Below are 21,530 nucleotides of genomic sequence, written 5' to 3' on the forward strand. Positions count from 1 at the left end.
GCCAGTCTTCTTTTCACTCAAGGAAGATTGTCCCTGAGCTAATATCTCTGCCAGTCTTCTTCTATTTTGTATTTGGGATGCCACCACAGCATGGCTTGATGAGTGGTGTGTAGGTCTGCAGCTGGGATCCAAACCCATGAACCCCTGTCCGCCAAAGTGGAATGTGCCAATTTAACCACAGTGCCACCGGGCTGGCCCCCATTTGACATGTTCTTCAGGCAGTGAAGAGGAGTTAAATAATCTTAGTCTGTAAATTAATTTAAAAAAGTCTATTTAAAAAGTAGCATACTGCAGCTATTCTCACGTAAAGAGAAAACCTGTTGTTTGGATTGGCCAGTTATTTGATAAAAGCATTTCTGACTTTCAGAATGTATCCTTCTTAAATTTGAATACTTTGTTTCTAAACGTAAAGTTGAAAATTAAGCTTCTGGGGCTGGCCCCGTGGCCGAGTGGTTAAGTTTGCGCGCTCCGCTGCAGGCGGCCCAGTGTTTCATTGGTTCGAATCCTGGGCGCAGACATGGTGCTGCTCATCAAGCCATGCTGAGGTAGCGTCCCACATGCCACAACTAGAAGGACCCACAACGAAGAATATACAACTATGTACTGGGGGGCTTTGGGGAGAAAAAGGAAAAAAAATAAAATCTTTAAAAAAAAAAAAAGAAAATTAAGCTTCTTATGTGAGCCTTGTATATTTGTATACAAGCCTTGTATATGCCTTTTTGAGAATAGAGACTCTACTGTAAATTTAACTTTTTCGTTTCCATGTGTTATTTTGGTGTAGTTCTCTTAATTAGTCCATTTATTTAGTAATTAGTTTTTTTTTTACTTTATAGAAAGAATGTGTTCATATTGCCAAACACAGCTGAAAACCACACTTTGACGTTCCTTCTGATTTCTCTACAGCAAATTGCACAGAGTTTAAAAGATGAACAGAAGAAGGTACCTTCAGAAGCTTCATTTTCAGATGTTCGGTTAGAAGAAGCAGAGTCTAATAATCTAACAAAATCTGGTATGTTATGATATTTTAACTCCTAACTTGTTTTCATTCATTTAATGAACTTTTTTATTGAGGACTTGCCATGTCCCAGCCATGAAAAACAGCTTGTGCCTTTGAGGAGCTCACACTTGAGTGGGTGGAGATTGACAAGCCACACATATAGTTCACTGGTGACATGCTAAGGGTATGCACAGGGCACTTTTGGACCATGGAAGAAGGGCATCAGAATTATGAAGGGAGATGAGCTTTGAGTGCGGGAAGGCAGGCTCAGTGAGAGATGTGGTGTCTGAAAGCTGTAGTGTTATAAAGGTGAGTATGAGAGAACCAGGTAAAGTGAGGTTGTTTAAGATAGAATAGCATGGAGGAAAGCATGCAGGAATGGAAGACTGTGGTTGCTTTGGGGAGGTCAAGTGGTTTGGTGTGTTTGGGCGTGGGTTATTTGTAGGGAAGGAGCAGGTGAAACAGGCCAGATTGTGATAGGTGTCAGGTGACAGTCTCATGAACTTTGAACTTCTAGGTAATATAGTGTATTGGCATAATTGTACCACCAGATTTGCATTTTGTAAGTGTATTGAGTGCCTAGGACTGGGATAAAATATTGACAGAAATGTATGGGATAGCTTGGACTAGGGTGCATGCTATGCGAGGAGTAACATTGTCTAAAAATCACACTGGATACTCGTGAGTTATCTAGACAACAAGCTAACTGAGAAGTAGGCCATCTCCTCTTCTCACCCCTCAGCTGTAAGGGTGACACTAAAGCTCAGCTCCCCATGAGACTGACTGGGAGTGGAGGGTACTGTAGCTCCACGGCTTTAAAGAGCCCTAGCTGCCCCCAAAACCCCAGGTTTAGAGCATCATTGGGTATTCTGAGTCAATTCTATAACAGTTGGTACCCAAAATCCAAACTGCCAAACAGCCTCGATGTTCCCATCTGACAAAGCCATTTTATCATGCTTTCTTTGTAGCAAGACAGACCCACAGGGGTTCTTGAAATTTCCTCCTCTGAAATAGAACGCATGTCCTCTTGTTTCTAGTATCTACCTGGGTCCTAGTTAACCTCTTCAAGAGTTATTGGGAGACTAGAGTGCATTTCTCTCTTGCCAACCCTGGCCTTGTACATTTTCCCTTTCCCCAATAAAGCCTGTTCTTTAACCCATGCCTGGCGTAACAATTAGGTATTGTTGGCAGATCTATAGAAACTAGTTAGGAAGTTGTTGTGTTTTTCCATTTTAAAGATAAAGCTGGTTTGAACCAGAGCATTGATGGGGGAATGGAGAGAAGTATATAATGAGGGTTAGAAGTTTGAATCAATATAATTTGATGACACACTAGAGGTAGTGGCTAAGGAAGATTGACTAAGGTCCACGTGGAACAGCTGAGAGGATCTATATTATGTTGGTCTGGAGCTATGCTGTCCAATGTGGTAGCCACTCAGTGTGTGAAACGTGGCTAGTCCACATGTGCCGTGAGTGTGTAAGTGCACACCAAATCTCAAAGACTTAGTATGAAAGAAAGATTGGAAAATATCTTATTAGTAATTTTTATATTGATTACATGTTAAACTAATGATATTTTGGATATATTGGGTTAAATAAAATATATTAAAATTAATTCCGCTGGTTTCTTTTTACTTTTTTTAATGTGGCATTTTAATGTGTCACGTTTGTGGCTCACATTGTTTCTATTGGACAGCACTGCTCTAGAGCCATAAAGATGAGGATTCGTTTAGAGATAAAGATGGAGGAGTAGTTGGTGCTTTGGGCTAGTATAAGATCTCCCCAGGACAGAGAGTAGAGCGATAAGAGCAGGAATCTGAGGAGAGAACATTAGCAGCTGCTGGCATTAGGAGCACATGGAGGTAGGGGAATGTTCTGGGCTGACTGATAAAGAGGCGCCAGAGAGGTCAGAAGCAAGCTTGGGGATGGGGGTGATTGAACCCAGAGGAGACGGGGTTGGCAGTGTAGTTTGAGTAAAAAGGTGAGAAGCGGAAAAATCACGAGGACATTGTGGTCAGAGAGTGGGCTGCTTAGATTTAATAATTAAGAGGTGGAAAGTTTGGAGTAATAAGAAAGTCTGTAGAAAGTAGTAAGAAAGTAGTTCTGAAAGAAAGTCATAAGAAAATCTGTCTGTGGGGTAGGGGGTACAGGGATAGAAGTGAAGTTTTTTGGAGCTGAGAATGTCAGGGACAACCATGTAGGTCATCCACGTCGTTGTTGATGGTATTCAGAATGCTGATGGAATTTGGGATGGAAAGCAAGACTCTGAGTCAGGTGGCAAGGGAAGCAAAAAAAGAATATGATCACTTTTCCTGCTTCCAGGGTGTGTCGGAGGTGAGAACATGAGGAGCCTCCAGAGGTCAGGGCTTTAAATGGGGCGATGTTCGTGTGGTGGAAGTAAGTGCCAGGGCAGATTGGTGGAGGTGCCATTCTGTGAAGAGGCCCGTTATCAGTATCTTCAAAAGCACAGTCTATTTTCCAGTAGAGCCAGTCAGGGGAGCGTGAGGCTCACGGAGGGAGGCGGAGGAAGACCGCAGGAGGCTGAGGGATGAGCCGTGGTAGTGGGTTTGCTGTGCCTCAGGAGAGGCAGCCAGGAGGCACCTGCCTTTTGCTGGCTTGTTGTGTAAGTTAACTTCACCCCAGTCAGCTGTTTTCGCTGTTAACTGTTTTTCACAGGAAAGTGAAAAAATGAACAAAGAAGCTGCCTTCTGACTTTAAAGTACTTAAATAAATTTGTTTCACTAAACTTTTATTTGGGGTTACATTTTTGTCTCTTTATTTTGAAGGCGGGATCCTGCCGATACCATAATCCTTAGCAAAACTATAGATAACTTAACCTAAGTATTCCTTATTATAATTTGTCTAGTTTATTCTTTTTAAGAAACTTCAATAAAGTAGGCAGATATTTTAAAGTAAGGCCTTATGGAAGAGCTTTAAAAATTATACAAGTATTACATGCTTTTGAAAAAAAATTAAGCTTACAGAACTAGAAAATGAAAGCACTAGCTCTCAATATTCCCCTCTTTCCTTTTTCCTATAAATCTACTCCACAACCTCCAGGCCTCCTTCTAAGCATGTGCAGATGTAGCTCTTTTTAAGGAATTATGTTTTGCTTGGCTATACTTTTATTTTTTTATTACTGAAAAAATTTCAAATATGCAGAAAAGTAGAAAGAATGATATAGTGGACGATGAACATTGGTACCCACCACCGAGATTCAGGACTTAACATTTTCCACATTATATATACATACATTCCTTTGCTAATAATTTTGAGGTAAATTATTGACATCATTGCCACTTTACCCTTGAGTATTTCAGCATCTGTCCAAAAAAGGAGGACATCTCTTATATAACATAAACCATTATCCCACTAAAAAATTTAATAATGTCCTCTAATACGCATTCCACATTTCAGTATTCCCTCTTGTCCCAAAGTATTATCCTAGCTCCACTTTCATGGCTCATTTGAACTCTGGTCCCTTGACTTGAAGTGTTTCTGCTTGCCTTACAAACGTGTCTCTGCTCAGCCAGGCTCCCCACCTGCTGCTCTTCACACTTGCTAGAGTTTCTGACCTGTCTTGGAGGGAGGAGGGTACAGCTCTGCTCACTTGGGAATTGAGTATATACTAAGTAGGCCTGTAAGTGATATAGCTCGGAGCGTGGAAGGCAGGCTGTCAGGCAAACCAGCTTTGATAATCTTCCTGTTTAACATTGCATTGTGTTCTTGTCGTCCCCCCGCCCACCTCCATTGGCTCCCACTTGCTTCCATGTGACTACATATAGATCTTTCTCCTTTTTAATGGCTTCACGGTGTTCTGTAACATATGTACACTGTTCATTTATTCCATAAAGATTATTGATCACAGTTTGGGAAAAGCATTTTGGGTTGAGCCTATATATGAGGCTGGAGTGTCTATATGTACGTATTCTTGTGCATTCTCACTTGTGTTAAATCCCACTCGTCACTGATTTAGGGTTCTTATGGCCTTAAAGGTGAGGCTAGAAAAAATGGATGCCTCCAGCTAGTGATAGCTAACGAGAACAAACAGTTTATAGTTGCTGTGCAAGTAAGACACACTTCCATGTGTGTGAAATAAGTCTTTTCCATTTGGTTTTTAGGTTCACCAGACTCGCCCAATCCTAGACCTCAGACCACAATTTCTCCAGCTGATCTTCATGGAATGTGGTATCCTACAGTTCGAAGAACCCTTGTCTGTCTCTCCAAATTGTATAGATGCATAGACGTACGTGTGTAAATTTTTGTATCTTTTCTGTAAATTGCTTGCTCTTTTACTTGAAAATTTTAATTTTAATTTTATTTTAAGATCTTGATATAGTATCTTGTTTGATATTAGATTAGGATCATGATTTTTAGATACAGAGATAAGTTTAAGATCAATTCTGTTGACCCTTAGAATCCACTAATGGACTTTGGGGAGTCTGTGAACACCTTGAAATTGGGTCTAAAATTGTGTACGTATGTTTGTATTTGTGTCTTTCTGAAGAAAAGGGCTATAGCTTTCATTGCTTCTCATAGGGGTTTATGACCCCAAATATGTTTAAAACTACTGATTAATCTTTTTAATTTATAGATAAAGAAAAAGACATGCAGAAAGGTGAAGTAATCTGTTTAGTGTCACACTGGCATCATATAGATTTAGCATTAAATGCAAATACTTTAATTTTGCACTCAATTTAAATCAACATTCTTAACAAGTAGTATTAATATTATATGTTTCTAACCATGGACTAATTTTTAGTTATTTGCTGAAATTAGCAGTACTTTTTTTTTAAGCAACAGCTCACACTATGCATTGATTTCAGGTAACAAAGTTATTTTAAGCATTTCAGTTTAATGATAAGATTATCAATCCTTGAAAGATCAGGTTGTCTACATTTATTTGCTGTTAGTGGTTTGCTGCTGAACCAAAGTAGTTTATAAAATCCAGTCATTTTAATTCACTTTTTAAAAATTAATTTGTTACAACATAAACAGCATATAAAGAGAGAAATGATTATATACAGCAGTCATGTAGTTAATTGTCCAGGTGCCAAAAGCAGTTCAAAAGGAGTGTACGCATATCCTCTCCCACTATGGAGATGCTTTGTACCTCAGAGTCTTAGGGGCTAAACAAAGTTGCAGAGTTATTTCATTGGTTCAGTAGAGTGCACGCTACTTGCTGTCTGTTTTAAACTGCATAGGTACTGGAGTTTGTACTTGGAGATTTTGAAATTCATCCAGAAAATGCTTTTTGCCCAGTTCGGAGACTCTGAGGGGTGAGGCCAGATCGCCTCTACAGAGTTAGATGTCTCAGCCTTTTTGCCCAGCTGATGAGATCTCTTCCAGAGGGAGGTTTGGACATTGGCATCTCTTCTTCCCCACGTTCCCCAGTAGGTGTATTGAATGATGGTATTAGGCTGGGATTCAGAAGCTTCCTAGAGTGGAGCCAGGATACCAAGGGAAATATGCAGGGGGCATATTCCACATAGAACCCGTTGTCATCACAGACCCTAGTGAAGCCTCTAAAGTACTTAACAGGGGTTTTAGCCAAATGGTGGGTAGGCCTAAGATGTCACTCTCTTTTTATTTTGTGCCCTAGGCCTGCCTATTCTTTTTTCACCCAGCTTATATCCAAATCTTATCCCTCTTGATTTTCCCCATCAAAGGTGAGGAAAGACAAATCCAATGACAAACATATTAAGGCTGAGCAGGGAAAGAGAGGGCCTTAGTCTAAGCTGCCCATCTTTGGTCTTCCTAAGGCAGGGTCACTGACCTAGCAAGAGGCAGCCCTAATCTCTTCTTACTGTAGTAGCCTCAAGGGAAGCAAATGAGAGAAAAGCAGTACAAAAAGAGAATAACATCAAGTATGAAACCAGGGCCCAGGACTGTGGCCTAATAATAAATATTTTGCTCATACTCATCTATATCAGTTCCATCTTGGGTGGATTGAAGGCAGAGAGGGAAGCAAGGGGACTGCCAGGAGTCCCTGCCCAGACCAACATGCCACACCTCCAGTAAGCTATGGAAATGGCAGAAGTAAATTAGGAATCATACTTCACACACTATTTGTAACCTGATTTTGTTTTCACTTAATTATATTTAATAAGAATTTCACCACGTCCTTCAGCATTCCTGGATTTCATGCAGAGTGTTCTATAATTTAGATTTAATAGTATTTTATTTGTCAGCCCCCTTCCTCATCATTGAACATTTAAAGAATTTCCAGTTTTTTGCTGTTTTAAATAATACCGTGGTGAAGAGCCATGTGCGTGAATCTTCTAATGCAATACTGATTAATTACTTAGGCTCAATTTTTAAAAGTGGATTTACTGAGGATTTGTTTTAAATTTGATTTTATAGATTTAAAAAACAGCCTACAGGGGCTGGCCCTGTGGCTGAGTGGTTAAGTTCGCGCGCTCCGCTGCAGGCGGCCCAGTGTTTCGTTAGTTCGAATCCTGGGTGCGGACATGGCACTGCTCATCGAACCACGCTGAGGCAGCGTCCCGTATGCCACAACTAGAAGGACCCACAACGAAGAATATACAACTATGTACCGGGGGGCTTTGGGGAGAAAAAGGAAAAAATAAAATCTTTAAAAAAAGAAAAACAGCCTACAACATGAGATCTTGCTGGAGTGAGCGCTGTGTGAGATTAGAACCACGTCTGCCTGTGCACCCACCAGTGTACTTCAGCATCTAACAGCCTGCCGTGAAATAAACGCTCAGGAAATATTCTTGAAGGGTCACACGAGTGTTTGGAGAGATGCAAATTAGGAAACTATGTGTTGGTCTAGAAAAGTTGCATGGGAATAGGAAGCTCCAGGAGGAATATGGCCAGTAATAAACTAATCCATTGGATGAGGGCAAGCAAGCAAGCAAGCATTGTTTGCTGCACTCACAGCCTACCGTTTTTCTTTTTTTGTTGTTTTTTGAGACACTAAAGGATGATGTTTCTCTTTTATTTCACCAGAGGGCAGTGTTTCAAGGATTATCACAGGAAGCCTTGTCTGCCTGCATTCACTCGTTACTTGGAGCATCGGAGTCTATCAGCAAAAACAAGGTTTGATGAAGTGTTAGGTGAAATCTATTACCTATAATAGTATTGGGGAATATGGCATTTATTTATAGGCACAGAAATATAAAGCCATTTTGACGGTAGGATTTGTTTGTTTAATATGGTTTAATTTTAAGGTCCTTTGAGAGAAGCTAGTATTTCATTATAGTGCTAAATAGAGACTACTAAAGGAGACTTCCAACTTTGCTAAAGTACCAAAAATGGTACTTAGGTTATAAATTCTGCAGGATAAAGATTTCTTGTTACAGCCTTAGCAACTGGGGAGGTAGTGAACTGCTGTTTCCCTGGAATACCGAAACAGTTTTTTCAAGGAAACATAGCAATTTATAATCATCCCTACAATAATGTTTTAAATAGGTGAATAGCCTCACGTGGAGGAAATCAGGCAGTCAATTTGGAAGACAAGCACTTGTGGCACGTGGGTTTTGTGACTAGAAGTAGTTGCCCTGACTTTGTGACTTAGAGTTTTTAATCAGGAAGGGGTCTGGGGCTGGAGGCTGCTGGCACGTGCTTTTCCCATGGCCCCTGATATTTTTTCAGGAAGTACAGTGTGGTCGAAAGTGTTGCTCTGTTTAACTCTGCACTGAAAGTCCTGTTGCCTCCAGGGAGGGAGCTGTGGGGGCTGTTTCCAGCCACAATTTCTTTGCTGCTTAGAATGTTCAAACCTTATGAACCTTTGTGGATTTCCAGATTTAAAAACTTGATTTCAAACTTAAAGGTTTTAGATAAATTAAAAAAAAAAAACTTACAAAAGAATTTGGGACCCTCTTGCTAGAAAAGTTCTGTCTTTGTGACCACTGTATTTTCATATTCATGGAATAAAGAGTTAAAATGAAATTTTGGTATGGGTACTGGAAGAGGAGGGAAAGTTAAGTTACAGATGGACATATTTAAGTTTTAAAGTATTTCCAAGTCTGAGCTCTCACATTTTTTATAGTAGTTAAAATTAGGAAATGTGTCTAATATTAGGGAAATGGTTAAGTAAATTATGACATATTTTATATAGTGGAATATTAGCCATTAAATTTTTAAAAATGAAAATAAAATTTAACTGAAATATAAGGCAAAAAAAGCATGATAGAAATCATACACTATGACTTCAACTATGTAATGAATATATACATTAAAAAAATATAATGGTGAAAGCTTTTGGGTGACTATGGATGGTTTTTCCTTATTTTCCCTACACTTTTTATTTTCCAGATTTTCTACAGTGAACATGTATTTCTTAGATTATCAGGAGGGAAAAAATGACCTAATTAAAAAAAAGTTCATAAGCTTACATCCTCTTGTGCCACTGTCCTCTTTTCTTTGGTGAGGAAGTTTTGTTCTGAGCTAACATCCATTGCCAATCTTTTTCTTTTTGCTTGAGGAAGATTAGCTCTGAGCTAACATCTGTGCCACTCTTCTTCTATTTTGTATGTGGGATGCTGCCACGACATGACTTGAGTGGTGTAGCTCCACACCTGGGATCAAACCCATGAACCCCAGGCCACGGAAGCAGAGTATGCCGGACTTAACCACTTTGCCATGGGGCTGGCCTCAACCACTGTCCTATTTTTTTTTTTGGAGGAAGATTAGCCCTGAGCTAACATCCAATGCCAGTCCTCCTCTTTTTGCTGAGGAAGATTGGCCCTGAGCTAGCATCTTTGCCCATCTTCCTCTATTTTTATGTGGGACTCCTACCACAGCATGGCTTGTTAAGCAGTGCATGGGTCTGCACCCAGGATCCAAAGCCGCGAACCCTGGGCCTCTGAAGCGGAGCATGTGAACTTAACTGCTGCACCACTGGGCCAGCCCCTGTCCTCTTTTTAAAGGGAGGAGTGAAGAGCCTTTTGATTATTCAGTCTTTTGCCCTTATTGCCTGTAAGGCCATCCTCTTTTATCTAATTCTGTTTCCTACATATACTAAGGGGTTTAATAAGTATGTATGAGGAAGCCCTCAATTTGGTAACAATTAGCTAATTTATTTTCATGGCTGAGTTCGGGTACTTTTGCTTGCAAGTTTTTAAAAAGTCATCAGTGAAAATGGCTTAAAGTCTGAGAGAGTCCTTTAAGGCAAGAAATTGGTCTTACCTACTTAAATCGAGCACCTAGACTATCGGTAAACTAACATGATAGTATTTGCTGGATCGCAACAGCTTCAGTAAAGTAAATTAAATCTATATTATATTATTTTTGCCCATTGGAATTGTTAGTTCTTTTAAAAATAGAGCAATATTCAAAATGTATAGCATTTCCTACTTATGTGATGCTCTGTGTTCCAGAGTACAAAGTGAGGGTCCGTCAAATAAGTCATATTTCTATATTGAGTATGTGTTTATTTAGAAGGAGGGGAGAGAGACCAGAAAGGACTCACTTTGTTTAATAAGCCCTTGAAAGCTTATATTGTTTACTGAAGGACAAGTTTATTCTTTTCCTAATGTAGTGTAATTTCATTAGAAATATTTTCACGGTAAGATTCTATCTTGAGTAGCAGCAAGCAGGAGCAGTCACAGCCTTCCTCTTGTGAATATACAGAGTCTTCTGAAATGAGAGCTGGGATTATTCACAATTGTGGGGTTGGGTGAGAGCTTTGAGAGCTAAGCTTGAATTACAAAACTCTTGTGGATTAGTCCTGAGAGCGCAGAGAAAATGCAGCGACTCTCGCTTGGCGTGGGGGTGGTCAGTGCTCTGCTGCCTGCAGGATAATCCAGAGTGGTAACACCAAATCGTTTACCTTTGGAGGTTCCTTTTGTACTTTTATATAAATATGAGTAGTGTTTCTGATATTCTGGGGACTGAAACCACTTTGACCAAATAGTGAAAGCCATGTTATTGAAGAGAAACTAGAAAGCCCTGAGAGGTCAGCATCATGCTCATACTTTGAACTGTACTTTCTGCTCTGTGCTGATGTTAGCCTGCATCTGACTGTTCTTTCTAAATGTGTTGCTTTACAACCTTTTGTCTGATTTACTTTCTTGGATTTACTAAGTAGAGCAGGTGACAGAATTACTAAGAGTTTGAAGCAGACTTTTCTAGATAATTCTAACATGGATTAAATGGGTAGGGATCCTTGCACAACAAAGGAATATTGGTACCATAAAGTTAGGGTAAAGGCTATAAACCTGGGTAGATTAATGTGGATTAATAACATATGTGTTTTATGTGCTCCTGTTTTTATTTAGTCTGTGATAAATTTTTCTGTCTTACAATTTAGACTCAGATCGATGGACAACTTTTCTTAATAAAGCACCTTTTGATTCTTCGTGAACAAATTGCTCCATTTCACACTGAATTCACCATTAAGGAAATTTCCCTGGACCTCAAGAAAACTAGAGGTACTTCATTGTCCTGGCTGGCACAGTTGGTTGTCTTTGACCTGACCAAATGTGTCAGCACAGGTTATAGGTTTATTTTATGTTCATCTGCAATTGTTTTGCTTGCTGTGCTTGCTAAGCATGTTACTTGTTTATACTAAGCTGAGCTGTCAACATCCTAATTACATCTAACTTGCTGTATTTTCTTTATGAAGGGAACTATATCTCCGCATTTCAATTTATAATACAGTATTACCTCTCTTAGACTTTGCCACGTATTACCATAACCAGTTAAAAAAAAACCAGTATGATAACTACTTAGAGTGTCAGCTAATTGGGATGATTTCAAGCATTGAGTTGAGTTTGTCAGCTCATGAAAATTCAGGAAGCCAGCTGGGTAAAATGGGAAGAGTACTTATCTTAGAGTTTAAAAGAGTCAGGTTCTGTTCCTGGGCCATCATTTCCTGGCTCTTGTGATCCTTGGATGGGTGTTTTTGCTTCCCTATCCCAGGTAAAACGAGCAGAATCAACTTGTCATGATGTCTTCACCAGGTTGTCAAGATCATTAAGAATGAAAATGTATGTTAAAGTACTTTTGTAAGCTTAAGGTGCTTAAATAACTTAAGTGGTATTATTATTAAGTCAGCTAGTTGTTAAGTAATCACGTAGATAGTGTCTTTGAGTTGGTAATAGACACTGAATCTTCTTGGGAAAGATGCTTCATCCATCCTAATGATTTGTCTCTGACTGCATTACCAAACGATGAAGTCTGAAAGATCCAAGTAGTTATTTTCTAAGATGTTGATCTTAAGCAGTTAATGATATACCATAAATATCCCTCATTTCCCTTAATTACTTACAAATTTATCTAAACTTTATCTTTTCTTAACCATTTCCAAGAGAATTAAGCTCTAATGCCTTAAGCCATCCATTTATATAATGAATGAACTTTTCTCTCTTATGTATTGGGGGAATTGAGAAAATAGTCACCCAAATTATTTTCTGTATTCTGTGGTTCAGAAGAACTCCAAATATAAGATTTCAAAGGGTAACAGGTTGTTGGTTTCCTAATGACTATGCTTATAAAATGGTTAACTTGATTTAGCTCACCTGAGAGCCAGAGTGGTCTCATCGTGAGCCATATTAAAACAGTTTACTCTCTTTTCCTAATCTCTCTCCTTACCACCACAGAGAATACCTTTTGCTTGTGTTGGAATTTGGATAGTAAGCCTGTGTGCTATTCATATACTTTGTGATTTCTTTTCAACAGCAGCTAAATTTCCTGGCTTTTGCTTTCACAGAATGCATAATTTTTTTAGAGCTTACTCTCCTTAGAGGCTTCCATCACCCAACTATTCTGGTAGATTTGTTTTTTCCTTTCAGTGTGAGGTGTAGGAATGGTGCTCTTAGCCTTGAGCAATGCCAGGCACTGATAGTCCTTACTTTATCTAAGTGATGGGATAAAGCAGGGCCAATCTACATTCTTTCATTTTTTTTCTAATTCGTAATTTGTTGCTGCTTGCTTCTAGAATAGATTTCACCGAGGTGGGAGAAAATGAAATACCCTAAAATTTTGGCAAATTTTGGTTTAAAGTATGTTTTCCCTAAAACATTATGAAGCTTATTATGATCCTACCATATGGTGAATTGAATGTATTTATTGCAGACAGTGTTTCGGGTATCTTGTAGAAAAGACAGCAGAAATGAAGAGCTGCTTACTAAAGCTTTACTCTGAATACTAAGTCTGATAGAGAGGTTCTTTTTCAGTAAGACCAGGGTCAAGGCAGTAAGTCCTGTTGTGGTGAAACCAGGGTTGGAAGCATTTCATGCTTTGCTTTCTTGTCTGGCAAAGCAAAGCAATGGTCTTTTCTGACTATCACTTAATAATACTTGTTCTCTATACTTTTAAGCCTCTCACCTCTCACGACTAATGTTATATCTTATTGCATTTGAACATCAATGAGACCTCAGTTAGTACTTTGCATAGATTCTAGTTAGTCTGGAGGTTAAGGGGTAAATATGTCCTTTTGGTGTTTTCGTTCTGGCTGACACATTAGTTTATTCACTCCACTTCAAATGAATAAATTTCTGTGCCAGCCAGGATCTTAACAAAAGAAGCTGGGTAAGTATATGAATATTTTTTTTAAAAACCTATTTAGCATTGTAAAAGTAGAGCATTGAAATTTTAAGGTATTGATTACCATTATCAGTTTACTTTTTTCTATAAATAAATAATTGAGACTAATAGTCATTTTGCAATTCTGACTTCTAGAAAACAACTATGTGTGGGTAGTGTAGCCGTCATTGGCACTAATCTCACTGTCATTTGTTTATGGAGGTGAGTTGGTGAAAATGGACCCATTCCTGCCTTGTGGTAATAGAGAGCTAGTGTATGTTAACACACTGAAACAGTAACTCGGCTTTTCTGTTGAAACTGTACATGTTTACTGGATGAGTAATTTTGTTTCACAGATGCAGCATTTAAAATCCTGAACCCTATGACTGTTCCAAGATTTTTTAGGCTGAATAGCAACAATGCCTTGATAGAGTTCTTGTTGGAGGTGAGAAGGAGTCTGTTTCATTGGTGGTGGGAGATAAACGACATTCTTTACATGTCTGGTAATTTCTAGGCACATAAAAACAGGCGGAAATTGTCATCTTCTTTTTAAGGGTACTCCTGAGATAAGAGAACATTATCTTGACTCTAAAAAAGACGTAGACCGTCATCTGAAATCGGCCTGTGAGCAGTTTATTCAGCAGCAGACCAAGCTGTTTGTAGAGCAGCTGGAGGAGTTCCTGACAAAGGTATAGACCTTGGTGCATTTTGGTAAAGTAATTTTGAATTCTCCCCTAGATTTCCTTTTGAATTACCCTCTTGTGAAAACTGGCAGAGGATAGTAAACCCGAGTCTTAATGATTCCATCTAGGAAGTCACTGTCTTTCATTTTATGGAAGCTTTTTGGTTTGGACTTTTAGATATGCTTGCAGAGTTTTTAATTTTTAAGAGAAAGAGCGCAAATATTGGAAAGCCAGTTATAGCAGACCTCTGGTTAGCTGTGTTCTGTTTATCCACATTGTAGATATCTGTATGTGCTTTGGGACTCTCACTTTTCCTGGATTAGGACCTGCACGGCAGCAATCACAGTCCTGCCCATGAAGGTTTTCTGTTACTTAAATGGGTGGTATATTTTCCTCTTTGTTTTACACGCTTTTTCTCCCTTCCATTTTGTGTGGATAATTGAGAATTGAAGATTTCGTATCATTGTGTTGTTAATCACAGATATATGGATTTATAAGAAACTATTTCTCTGTCTTCTAGCTGAAATCCATCAACTGGCTAATGCTAGCAATGAAAGCATCAGATCATGGCTATTTTGATTTTCCACTTTCAACCTAATCATTTAAAAAAAAATTTGAGTGTTGTTACTAAGGACTTACCTCATGAAGATGTTTGTGTTGAAATTAACTTTCATTTATTAAGCCTGGGTCTGTTCCGACTCGTGTTAGAGGACATCTTAAAAAAATAGAAGTATGATGACTCTTTCATTCAAATTTATTTATCTAAGTCTTAGCTGGGGAGATGAGATGTGTCTGTGAAACGACCAGGAGACAGTTAAACCAATTCTCTGTTAGTAACTAGTTGCTGGGTCTGTCATCACTAATATGCCTGAGCCTGTGATAAAGACACCATACATTGGTTTTAAAAAATAATAAATAACAAAAGAGCAAATGCTTTTTTGTTAATGTTAAACAAACTACTCCTTTGTTTATAGTTGAAGTATTTTAATCTACTCCTTTGTTTATAGTTGGAGTATATTAACTGTTTAGTGGATTTTAGTCCGTCTATATCCATTATTTGGAGTGTGTGTGTGTATGTGTTTTTTTTCCCACCATATAAATTTAAAAAGAAGGTGGTGGAAATGTTTCCTGCCAGGTTTTGATTTAAAAAAAAATGGTGCAAGTATTGATACTTTGTAATTTACAGATAAGTTATCATAGTTTTTACTGAAATTGTCTTCATGGAAAACCAGCTTATAGATTATAGTATGTATTTTTGGGAGCACATCCACATTAATACTGGTGGGAAATACCACAGATGAATATTTTGCAGTAAGAGAGCAGCAGAGTGAATCTTCTAGTTGAAGCAAATTGATTATAATGAAATCTAGGATTAAAGAGTTTTTCTTGAAAAGGACAGTTTCCTTGAAATCAAGAGAATGAAAATTAACTGATATAGTTGTCCAAGTTGACCTTAGTATAAGTTTGGTAAATCTGATATAAGCTGTGCATTTGTGGATTTTGGGAGACTCTGGACACTATGAACATTTTTAAGAAATGTTAGAGGTTTATGTAGAAAATATGTATTCCAACTCTGAATTATATCATGGTTCTCCATGGACATGCTACATGTCCGTAGCAGGGGCCCCTGTGTAGTTGTTCATGCATCTCTTGTTATGCTCCCCTCACTGGGCTTGGTGAGGGAAAGGCCTTGCCTCGAATCGTCCTTGAGAAACCAGTCCCATCCCGCCTGCTCAGTCTGTGTTACTCTTGCTCAGATCATTCACAGTTGCCTCATTTTTCATTTTTCAACCCTGGTCCCTCGTTGCTCCTCACTGAATTTCCAGTCAAAAGACTCAGTAGATACTACAGCTTAGAGGGCTGAGCATCCCTTTTATGTTATTTTATTCCAAATTCAGGTCCCTTCCCCTGTCCTGTTGGCTTAGAGTGAGTTGGAGACCAAGATACACACACACACCATACACACATGGGCACACAGACACGTGTGCACACACATGCATAGGCATACAATGTGAGCACTAGAGTTCACACATATATATGTGATCATTTAAGACATTACTTCTTAAAATTTGTGGACCAAACATTTGTCATCTTTACCTGGTGACTGTTACTCGTGTTCTGAATAGCAGAGACAGAATAAATGATTTAAAAACTTAAAAATGATTTTCTTTAAAGGTAAATCTGCAAGTACAGAATCTCAAGCCTCTTTTATTGTAATTGGCATTTTATAAGGCAACCAGTGCTTGCACCTTGATAAATGATTGCAAGAAAAGTAGCATCCATAGCTGCAGAAAGGAAACAGTATTTTTTCTTTCCTTTGGTATATGCTTGTAGGTCTCACTATTTACCATTTGGATGTAAGCCTGATCAACAGAATGTCCTGGCTTGTTTCTAAGTTTGGACTGATTTTTTAAATATTTATGGGTTTGCATAAAAAAACAAAGCTATGAGTGTGTAGAGAACATTCTTAGGTTGTCAGAAGACTTCTTTTTGAGCCTAAATTCTCAAGGTGTGATTCTGGTCCCCTTTCACCTGCTGTAAATTGGCTTGTTTTGTTTCTGTAGCTCTTTCCTTGGGCTCTTGTTGAGGTGCTTCGTTTTTGTTTATTCTCATTACATCCTGGTACCTGCAGTAAGGAAAACATGTTCATTTCACAGATTGAAAACCCGAAGTTTTGCAGAGTGACCCAGTTTATATGAGAGAAACATTTCTACAACATCTTAATTTGTCTGGTGTCAACATCCTTCCTGACTTTTTGATACAATTAATGAAATTTCTTGAGAAAAATAAAATAAGTTTTAGAACACATATGCTCCGTGCTTTATTTCCTGCTCCTTGAAAAATAACCTAAGTACAGTCATGTGCTGCGTAACGGTGTTTCAGTGAGTGACTGACTGCATCTCTGACGGTGGTTCCTTGAGATTAGCACCGTATGGCCTCGGTGTGTAGTAGGCTGTACCATCTAGGTTTCTGTAAGTGCACTGTATGGTGTTCGCACAACTATGAAATTCCCTAACAATGCATTTCTTAGAACTACTGTTAAGCGGCGCGTGACTGTATTGAATGGCCCTACGGAGTATAGTCCTGTTCTAAGTGTTGGGCGTAGAGGTTCACTGAAAACGTTTGGGTCAGATATTTTCCGTCAAACTCAAAAACTGTTGATACCTTTTTATTGTTTGAGAATTTCATTGTACAGAATATTGCTTGAAGCAAACTCTTAATTAGGGCTCGGACTGGTCATGGGTGCAGTAGAAAGAGCGTAGCATCTCCAGTCAGGAAAGCTGAGCTCTACACCCCATTCTGTGCCTCCTGACTGAAGTGGTAGCAAGTCACTCGTTTCTCCAAGCCTCAAGTTTCTAATCTCTACAGTGGAGATAGCCATAGCATCCCTCCTCCCTCCTGAAGGATGTTATGAGGTCATATATGTAAACGGACTTTGTAATTATAAGTGCTGCTGAAGTATTATTTTATAAGTAAAATATGACAAACTCATATGTAAAAGGACTTTGTAATTATAAGTGCTGCAGAAGTATTGTTTTATAAGTAAAATATGACAAACTTGAAGTGAAGATTTTGTTTTAGCAAAAAATCTGAATGAAAGCATTTAAAGGAGGTATAATTTCAAGTTTATAGCTAAGCTACAGCTACAAACCTGTACAGCATGTTACTGTACTGAGTACTGTGGGTGATTGCAACACAGTGGTAAGTGTTTGTGCATCTAAACATACAAAAGATATTGCAAAAATTTGGCATAAAAGATAAAAAATAGTACACCTGTACAGGGCGCTTACCATGAATGGAACTTGCAGGACTGGAAGCTGCTCTAGGAGAGTCAGTGAGTGAGTGGTGAGCGCATGTGAGGGCTAGGACATCACTGCACACTGCTGTAGACTTTATCAACACTGTACACTTAAGCTACACTAAATTTGTAAAAAATATTTTTCTTTCTTCAATAAAAAATGTCTTAGCTTTCTGTAACTTTTTTTTGTGTGTGAGGAAGATTGGTCCTGAGCTAACATCTGTTGCTAGTCTTCTTTTTGCTTGAGGAAGATTGTCGCTGAGCTAACATCTGTGCCAATCTTCCTCTATTTTATGTGGGATACCACCACAGTGTGTCTTGACCAGCAGTGCTAGGTCTGCGCCCGGGATCTGAACCTGTGAACTCCCAGCTGCCAAAGTGGAGTGTGCAAACTTAACCACTACGCCACCCGGCCAGCCCCTTACTGTAAATTTTTTGCTTTTATAAACGTCTTATTTTTTTTTTTTTAACTTTTTGACTCTTTTGCAATAACACTTAGCTTAAAATACAAACACGTTGTACAGCTGTACAAAAGTATTTTCTTTATTTATATCCTTCTTTTTCACAGCAGGTTTGTTTACACCAGTATTATCACAAACATGTGAGTAATGTGTTGCACTACGCTGTTACAATGGCTATGTCACTAGGAGATAGGAATTTTTCAGCTCCATTGTAATCTTATGGGACCACCATTGTATATGCAGTCTATTGTTGACTGAAATGTGGCTATGTGGCTCATAACTAATAGAAGTTTGTATTTATTTTTAATATAAAAATAAATATATACAGCCTAAGTATATGTCATTATGAATTTGGTCAAATTCTGGAACAATCAGTGGAATAATAGGCAGCCGCTACTGTGAAAACATAACTGTTAGATATGGAAAAATGTCCAGAATTTAGATTTAAGTGGATAAGAAAGTTTTTAGAGCACTGTGTTCGTATCTTTGTAAATGCAGACACATTAGTATGTTTATATATTTGTGTTGGGACTTATCAGGGATAATGTACACTAGATATGAACCTGTTTTTCTTTTAGCATTGTCTAATTTATAATCACATGTATGATTTGCTGTTAAAAGCTGCATGTCACAATACAAAATAAAGACATGGAGAGGAATTGAATGACGGTAGGGAAGGGGTGATTTTATACACATGCCAGCATGAGCAAAGGCCTAGAGTGGCACAGGAATATGAACTTTGTGAAACGGGAGAGAGCTGGAGAGATCTGAATTAACGTTACATCCTGTCTCTGCCCATCCTCTGCCTGAATATTTGTGTGGCCTTCTTTATGGGGAATCTAAAGAGTTGGTGCTCAAATTTTTCTAATGACTATCTAGTGAGGCCAAGGTTATGGCCTGGACCTTCACCCTGCCCCACACTGCCATCCCCTCCCCACCCCCCCACCCCTGGAAGATTCACCCTGAGCTAACATCTGGGCCAGTCGTCCTTTATTTTGTATGTGAGTTGCTGCCACAGCATGGCTGCTGATGAGTGCTGTAGGTCCGTGCCTGGGAACTGAACTCCAGTCACTGAAGCAGAGCATGCTAAACTTAACCACTAGGCCATGGGGCCAGCCCCTGGCCTGGACCTTTGGTGCCTAGCAATCTGTTTAGCCCCACCATAATTTGTCATCTTAAGAACAGTCTTGTCCAAGCAGCCAAATGTACTTTTTTGCTTTTGCTTCTCTGTATTGACTTTGAGGAATGAAAAGGGAGATGAGCAGAAGGTTAGCCTCCACGTCTGTCTCTGTAGCACTGGTCAGTCAAGTGTGCCTTTTGATGCTATTTGAAAATCTTTGATTTAATAACGTTCTCTCCGCCTGTGAAACAATGAAGAAAAGGACCCTCTATGTCTGTAAAGGAGGTTCTATTCCTGCTGCTGTGACATTTTTTCTAATATATGATAATATTAACATAAAAGTCCACTTAAAGAGAGGACTGTTTTGTGTTTGCATTTTCTAGGTCTTCATTTTTGTCTTCCTACCCTGAAATGTTTTAGGCAGAATGCCTCAAGACATTGTATGGTTTTTTTGCAAGACAACGTATGCATTGAAATCACAAAAGAAGTTTTGCTTTTGTTAGTTATAAAGGACTATGAGATATGATGCATTTTCTTATAGGGTTGCACATTTGAGTATCATTATGTTTTAATAGGTTCAAATGATGTTGTGTATCCTTTGAGAGCAGTACTAGTTTAATTTGTCATCAGTGAAATGAAACTTTTTTTTGTCTCCTCCACTAGGTTTCGGCATTAAAAACAATGGCCAGTCAGGGAGGACCCAAATATACTCTCTCTCAGCAGCCTTGGGCACAACCAGGTATTCACATTTCACTATTTGGAACTTCTTTTGTTAGCGTGTTGATTAATTTGCGTTTATATGGTCCTTGCTCTGATAGCTCGGAGTTGGTTTCCTGCTCCTCCTGTGGCTTGGGTTGATGCAACTTGTAGTTTGGAGCTGACTGGTCTTAATTGGACAGCACTACTTGCATTTCAACAAGCATTCCAAGGAAGGAAAAATTTAAATATATGTGTATACCCAGTTAAGAATAAAATGTGGTTTAGACGGAAACACTTTGAGTCTGCTGGTTTCTGTACACCTGCTTTTCATTGTGTTAGAGCTTTGATGAAAATATTGTGCTTGATAGTATGAAATATTGAGAGATATTTGTATTTTCAAGTATTATATGAAGGAATGTTGGACCTTATTTTGTTCCACATTTTATACAAGTTTTATCCTCTGTTTAATGTTTAGAGTCTTTGAAAAAGATTACAAAAATTGTAGTGTCATTTGGGAGTTGGCAGGCAATATCACTCTCTGGCAGATATGCTTGAGATGTTCCCAGCCTTACTCTTTCCTAAATGAATTTTTTTGTGCTAGGTTTTTTTGTGTATATATTTAGCATTAGACATTAGACATTTAAAATCACAGCTAACTTTGTGGGTTATTTTTGGTATATTTTGTGATATTTTAAGTTGTCATTAAACCAGAATAAGTCATTCTGTTAGATTGGTATTTCTGGCCCTCCCCTGACCCATATTGTGATAGAGAGCCTTTGAAACTACAAAGGACAAAATGGTGAAAGAATCACTGTTTTAATTACAGGTAAGCTGTGTCCCAGGGGGTGCGGAAGCTTTTTGCTCATAGTGAGAGAGATCCAAAGAATGATTCTGGCTTAGCATCCATAAAAAATTGACTGTCTGGCACCTAATCTGGAATTAGGTTTTTAATGTGATTGAATTTCCATATTGAAAGAATGTTATGTCTTCAGGTATTTATTTCTTTTGGGGAAAAGAATTGAGACCATTCTAAAATTTTCAGTTACTGTTATTAATGCCTCAGGTTAATATGAAGTTGAACTAGAACTAAGACGTTGAAAGAGTAGCTATATATCTCTTAGGAAGATCTGTAAACACAGAGAATTATCAATTGTATTTGAAAGGAAGGCAGGATTTTATTTCAAAAATTCATCATGTGAACTTTGACGATATCAATATAGGTTTGCATTGTTTTGCTTTATTGCAAATAAACTTTGTAACATGCTTTAGGCCTTTTGTTT

The 21,530-nt window shown here is 38.5% G+C and overlaps 1 protein-coding gene across 1 annotated transcript in view; it reads left to right on the top strand.

Annotated features, from left to right (window-relative positions):
- COG3 (component of oligomeric golgi complex 3) overlaps positions 1 to 21,530 on the top strand; it is a 68,884-nt gene that overhangs the window by 37,009 nt on the left and 10,345 nt on the right. Inside the window, exons 14-20 of the mRNA XM_046664463.1 lie at positions 904 to 1,009; positions 5,118 to 5,242; positions 7,969 to 8,058; positions 11,273 to 11,393; positions 13,845 to 13,933; positions 14,043 to 14,177; positions 20,215 to 20,290. Of these exons, the coding sequence (XP_046520419.1) occupies positions 904 to 1,009; positions 5,118 to 5,242; positions 7,969 to 8,058; positions 11,273 to 11,393; positions 13,845 to 13,933; positions 14,043 to 14,177; positions 20,215 to 20,290 (742 nt within the window). The remainder of the gene's footprint in view (positions 1 to 903; positions 1,010 to 5,117; positions 5,243 to 7,968; positions 8,059 to 11,272; positions 11,394 to 13,844; positions 13,934 to 14,042; positions 14,178 to 20,214; positions 20,291 to 21,530) is intronic.

Source organism: Equus quagga, chromosome 6 (assembly GCF_021613505.1).
Source record: "Equus quagga isolate Etosha38 chromosome 6, UCLA_HA_Equagga_1.0, whole genome shotgun sequence".
NCBI lineage: Eukaryota > Metazoa > Chordata > Mammalia > Perissodactyla > Equidae > Equus > Equus quagga.